The sequence below is a fragment of the Monopterus albus genome, unplaced genomic scaffold (genome assembly GCF_001952655.1).
Source record: "Monopterus albus unplaced genomic scaffold, M_albus_1.0 scaffold134.1, whole genome shotgun sequence".
In the NCBI taxonomy this organism is placed as follows: Eukaryota; Metazoa; Chordata; class Actinopteri; order Synbranchiformes; family Synbranchidae; genus Monopterus; species Monopterus albus.
Genome location: NW_018128014.1, coordinates 2,616,621 through 2,622,242, shown reverse-complemented (window position 1 = coordinate 2,622,242; position 5,622 = coordinate 2,616,621). Strand labels below are relative to the sequence as shown.

Sequence of the window (5,622 nt, the reverse complement as noted above, 5' to 3'; positions counted from 1 at the left end):
TTCATGCTATACGTACAACCAAAAAAAGATTTTGTATTTCCATAAGTGGAGTAAAACTATGGAATAATTTAAGTGTAGACATAAAAAATAGTAATAGAATTGACGAGTTTAAACATAAATATAAATGTACGTGTCAATCAAGATATGGGCAAGAACAGGCTCAATGATTATTTACATGGACAATTGTAGGTGTGGTGTAATAATTTTTTAGTATACTACTTGTGTGATGTAAGAATGTTAACACTGTTAAAATCTTTTTTAGTATAATATGTGTGTGGGTAGAAGTGAATTATTTACTGCTTGCAAACCAATGATGGTAAGATGATGTCATGGGGTAGGACTGGATAAGTCTGACTTCTTCCTACTCCATTCAAGCATGTACTAGATATATGCCAATTGATATTAGATTATGTGTAAAATTATGTGTGTTGTCATATCAACTGTTTTTACATGCTTGAAAGAATAAATCAAATCAAATCAAATCAAATCAAAGACTAACTCCATTTAAAATTAATTAATTCGTTTTCTGATATGTGTAACCATTATTTTCTAGAGAAAGAAAGGCAGATTACAAAGATTTTTGTAAAAATTATGTCAGATATATGTTGATAAAAATCCATTTCACTTAGACTTGTTAAATCTATTGTAGATTAACATAAACTTTATAGATATTAAGGATTATTTGAAAACCCATTTTCATGTTAATGAAATCATTATTTCAGTTGTGAAAATGGGATTTTACCGCAAAACCTCGCCAGAGATACACAAAGTCAGTCAGTAATAAAAAAAACAACAAAACAAAAAAACCCCGAAGTTTCAGTGAAAGGGGCCTCACCAGCCACATATTTGATATTAGGCGGGGTTTTTCTGTTACGACGAACGTGAAACGAACTTCAGGACGGTTGACTTCATACGGGTCCTCCGCCTATTTTCACGTAAGGACGCTCCGCCCTGCTCCTTCCTCTTTTGCTGTGGTAGTTTGGAGAGACACCATGAAGGCGTCAGGCACAGTACGTTAAAGTCTTTATTAACGCATTTAAGCTAATAATAGACGGCCGTAATGACAAGTTCTGACAATATAACATTTTGTTTGTTTGATCGATGCAGTAAGACCTTTAAAAAGTCTACTTGAAAGCTACATTTTTAAGACTTTTCCATCTCGATGCTCTTGCGGCTACAACATGGCGTCCTCACTACCATGTGGAAGACGGTGCCTGTAAATGGGACAGCTTGTGTTACAATGCGTCCTATATGAAACGAAAAAATTAAACTAATCATAAAAGGCAGCGTACATCTTCTGAAAGATGAGTTTTTACTGGTAATTGTGCTAAATCGTCAGTTAAATCTGTGCAGCTAAGACGTGGCTCCTGCAACCTAAGTGAGCTGACGTTAATCGCTAAAGTGTGTTTGCCCATCCTATGTGCTGTTGGTGTGTGATTCAACAGCTGTTCTAATCACCTAGTCAAGTTAATTTTGGCACAAAGTCGGAGGAAACTGGTGTGCGCATCAGATGCTATTGCAACGGAGCAAATACAACTGATTCCTTTACAGTCGTCCAAATCTGAATAACAATTAACATTACAGTATTTCCATGTTACCAATATTATTTCAGGTGTGAATATTTCTCAGGAAAAGCTTCATCTAACTTAAGTGAAAAGTGTAGTTCATGAGTAACTGCCTTTAAAAACAAAGTCTTTGTCCATCTCTATATCAGAGCGCACACATACATTACAACGTATTCAAGTAATGGAAATATAAATGCTACTTAACGTGTTCCCTTCAGAATAAGTCTCAGGACTAAACAAGAATGTACCATACATTCATTATTCAGTGACATAACAGGACACTCCATCTGCACCCAAACCCAAAGGTCATGCCATCTCAGTGGTATGATTTTGTCTGGTGTGCAGACAGAAACTGATCCTTGTCGCCTTTCTCTGATGCTGCAGTGCCATTGAAAGTGAATTCAAGGTTCCACAAATCTTTTTAAGAGCTTCTTTATGAACACTTCCGTGTGATGCGTTTGTGTCTTAACAGATGTTGGTTTCTCTGCTCACAGCTTAGGGAGTACAAAGTCATTGGGCGCCTGCTGCCCTCTGCAAAGAACCCGGCCCCTCCTCTGTACCGGATGAGGATCTTTGCACCCAACCACGTTGTGGCCAAATCCCGCTTCTGGTACTTCGTCTCCCAGCTGAGGAAGATGAAGAAGGCGAATGGAGAGACAGTCTACTGTGGCCTGGTGTGTGTCTGCACCACACAGACCTTAACAATACTCAACTGTGGCTAGTTAAGTGAAAACTGAAATGACAGATGTCCTGTTTGTGTTGTATTGGTTCAGGTCCATGAGAAGACCCCTCTGAAGGTGAAGAACTTTGGCATTTGGCTGCGCTATGACTCTCGCAGCGGCACCCACAACATGTACAGAGAGTACAGAGACCTGACCACCTCTGGAGCCGTCACTCAGTGCTGTGAGTATTCACACACAGCAGCACACCTGAGTGCCTGGTCTCTGCTGCTAGGTCTTTACAGGTCACCTGAGCACAAGAACTTGAGCGTCGTTGAAACAAAGAGCCTTCATTCCCGTCGTGAGAATCCAGCAGCAGAGAGTGTCATGAACACATTTCCCAGAGTTTCCAGCTGAAGTGAAGATGGAACTCAGCTCAGAGCTTTAGGCTGGATGTTAGCCCTGCTGCAGCTGGGTGGAGGCTCGCGCTGTTTGGCTCTAATGTGACCTGCTGAAACGGGAGCAGTCGACAGATCTGCTTCTCTTGAGTTAACAATGAACAGATGATTCGAGCTGAGCTTTGTTCTTTAGCTACTCTGCAGTGAGCATACATTTCCCCTTTCTGGCATCTAATAGGTGGTTTGGGTTGAAATAAATATAATAGATAATAATGAAGATGATCACTAGTTGCAGCCCCAGTCATGATGCACACTAGACACCAGTCTTCACTCACAGGCCTCTCACCTATGTGGCATCTGACTGCACCACGCCTCTTCCTGTCACTGCAGACGTTTCACCCTCATGGTGTTTTGAGCATGTTTGCGTCTCTTCTTCAGATCGTGATATGGGTGCTCGCCATCGTGCTCGCGCCCACTCCATCCAGATCATGAAGGTTCAGGTCATCCCTGCCAACAAGTGTCGCAGACCTGCCATCAAGCAGTTCCACGTGAGTAGCTGTGATACGTTCTCGTTGTGGCAGGTCTCTCTCTGGGCTGGCTCCATGTGCATCTGCTCCAGTTTTCAACCCTGCCAGACAAAAAGCCAGATTCCTCTTCCAGGTTTCCAGCTTCCATCTTCAGACCTGGCGGTTCTGAAACTGGCAACAGATGATTAGTAACAGGATTTTCAGTTAATTTAAAATGTTTGGTTACAGCCACTGTTTAAGGACAATTCTCTCCCCCACCCCCAGGACTCCAAGATCAAGTTCCCTCTGCCTCACAGGGTCCTGCGCTGCCAGCACAAACCGCGCTTCACCACCAAGAGACCAAACACCTTCTACTAAAGCAGTTTTTCATTTTGTGCGGGAAATAAAAATTATCTAACAGAAAAAGAGCAATCTCATTTTTGGTTAAATATTTGAGTTAGTCATAAAATCCAGAAGTGAAACAGGTTTTAAATTTGATGAACTGACTCTGTCGTGTTAATGAGTCCAGAATAAATTCATGAGAATTCAAGAAATGGGGTTTTACGTTATCGCATTAACGGGGCAAATGGTTGAAACGCTTTGAACAGCAACATAAGCGTTGGAGCATTCACTGCTGAATGACAGGAAAAACAATCCCCACTGTGCAACAGTACAAGCTCTACTATAAAATAAGTGTAGCTGATGAAAACTCAACATAAGCAACTGCTGTTGCACCATCTGTTCACATGATGGCAGAAGCCAGTCCTTTGCAGCCACATTTCAAGCCTGAACACAACTTTAGAACAGACTGAACTCGGCAGGGGAAGATTCTAGATGTCGGGTCAGCGTGAGCAGGACATGGCCCTCTGAACACTTGGGATGAGCCCTTTTGCTGTGAAGGCAGAGCTGAACCTGTGTGGAGGATTATTCAACCACTAACCACCTTTCAAAGAGGCTGTGCAGCTCATGCTACCTAAGAAATCCTGCCAAAGTGGAGCACAAGGTCATGTCCCTTCAGGGTTTCACTCTGTTCTCTGCAGGAGCCTACTGGCTAATGTGTGTGGTTTTTGAAGCAACTACCCAGATTTAAATTTCCTGTTGATAAGCTGCTGTTTGTCTCAGGTGATTCTTCTAGAAGATGCACGACTACACCACAGGTAAATATCTGTGCTGACCCTTGTACCCATGTTACTACAAGGTGTGAAAGAGAGGTTGGCAAGTGGAGAAGTTATTCGAACATTTTAGTTCAAGTTTATTAATGACAATCACTGAAAAAAATGAACATAATGACACCATCAACAAGTGCTTTGTTTGAACTCATGGAGCAATATGAAACTACGCATCTCACAACAGCTCAGACCCAAAATAAACCACAGCACTAAATGCATTTGTGTCATATTGTCATGTCAGCACAGTAGAAAAGCCAGCAACCCTGCAGAACATCTCAGACTGTGGCCTGAACACAGCTGCCACAGGCAGCCTGATTCCTGCAGCAACAGCAGAAACATGTTACGAAGCCTAATAGGGAGAATCTTAAGTTTGCCTTTCACTGCCAGAATTTAACCAAACTGTAGCTGTTTATTGATGAGTTAACAACCACACATGGCTCCCTTGTAGGAGCAAGCTGCTATGAACGCCACAATAAAAATTATCTTTAATTAGCTTAGCAAAGTTTGCAAGCAAGTGTCACATTAAATTTATCCCTTCATTAGTGAAGCAAGAGGCACGATCAGTGTTTAAATGCAAATTGAACTTTGCCCTTTGAAGGTTTAACATTAGGACCACCCACACCTGGTTAATTGACAGGGGTCTGGGGGCTGTGTATACATATTCACAGCACTTCAGCCCTGCTCCTGCCTCACTCACAGACACTGCTTCTCATTTCCTGCATAGTAAGGCCAAGTTGTTTAAGGCCCCTCTGTCAGCTGAAGGCAGACCGGGTCCTTCCTGGCTGAACTGGAACATGTCGACCCAGCAGCCCGGACGAGGGTGCTGCAGGTGACAGGCCTGAGATCATGTCACAAACCAAAGTGGTGTTGAGAGTGCATGTCTACTGCAGCACCCTTGTCAGCCTCTGCTCCCTGCATAGGACAGCTGTGAAACAAAGGTTTGTTTGGCCCAATTGAGACAAGTTAATAGGACAGAAGAAACAGATGGTGCATCCTGTGAACACACAGCAGCGATTCTGGGCAACAGCAGCTTTATCTTGTACACACACATGTATGATCATTATGGAAAACAAATGTTTACCAGGTCTGAGCGCTATGGATTTGTCCTGTTATTAAAGTGTCAGAGGGATTGTACTCAGTCCTGTCATGGTTCATGCCTCAATATCCAGCTGAAGACTGGATGACTGGATCCGGGCCGTGGAGAGACTGACCTGCCAAGGCCGAGTAGCTGGCAGGGAGGAATCACGTCACTTTAATGGGCATAGCTAACACGTCAGTCATACTTGTGCATGAGTTAGCATCTTTTAAATGTTGCTCCATAGTTT

General features: G+C 42.7%; 1 protein-coding gene across 1 annotated transcript; it reads left to right on the top strand.

Moving 5' to 3' along the window:
• Positions 1-908: 908 nt before the first annotated feature.
• Positions 909-3,556, top strand: rpl18a (ribosomal protein L18a). The gene is made up of 5 exons (XM_020613412.1): positions 909-1,010; positions 2,060-2,239; positions 2,339-2,468; positions 3,061-3,170; positions 3,414-3,556. The coding sequence occupies exons 1-5, from the start codon at positions 993-995 to the stop codon at positions 3,504-3,506; spliced, it is 531 nt and encodes a 176-aa protein (XP_020469068.1). The 5' UTR covers positions 909-992; the 3' UTR covers positions 3,507-3,556.
• Positions 3,557-5,622: the final 2,066 nt, after the last annotated feature.

Bases quoted from the DNA above. Each gene is read 5' to 3' on its own strand.
- rpl18a (XM_020613412.1), top strand. The intron at 2,240-2,338 runs GTGTGTGTCTGC...GTATTGGTTCAG, and splicing joins AGACAGTCTACTGTGGCCTG to GTCCATGAGAAGACCCCTCT. The intron at 2,469-3,060 runs GTGAGTATTCAC...TCTCTTCTTCAG, and splicing joins TGGAGCCGTCACTCAGTGCT to ATCGTGATATGGGTGCTCGC.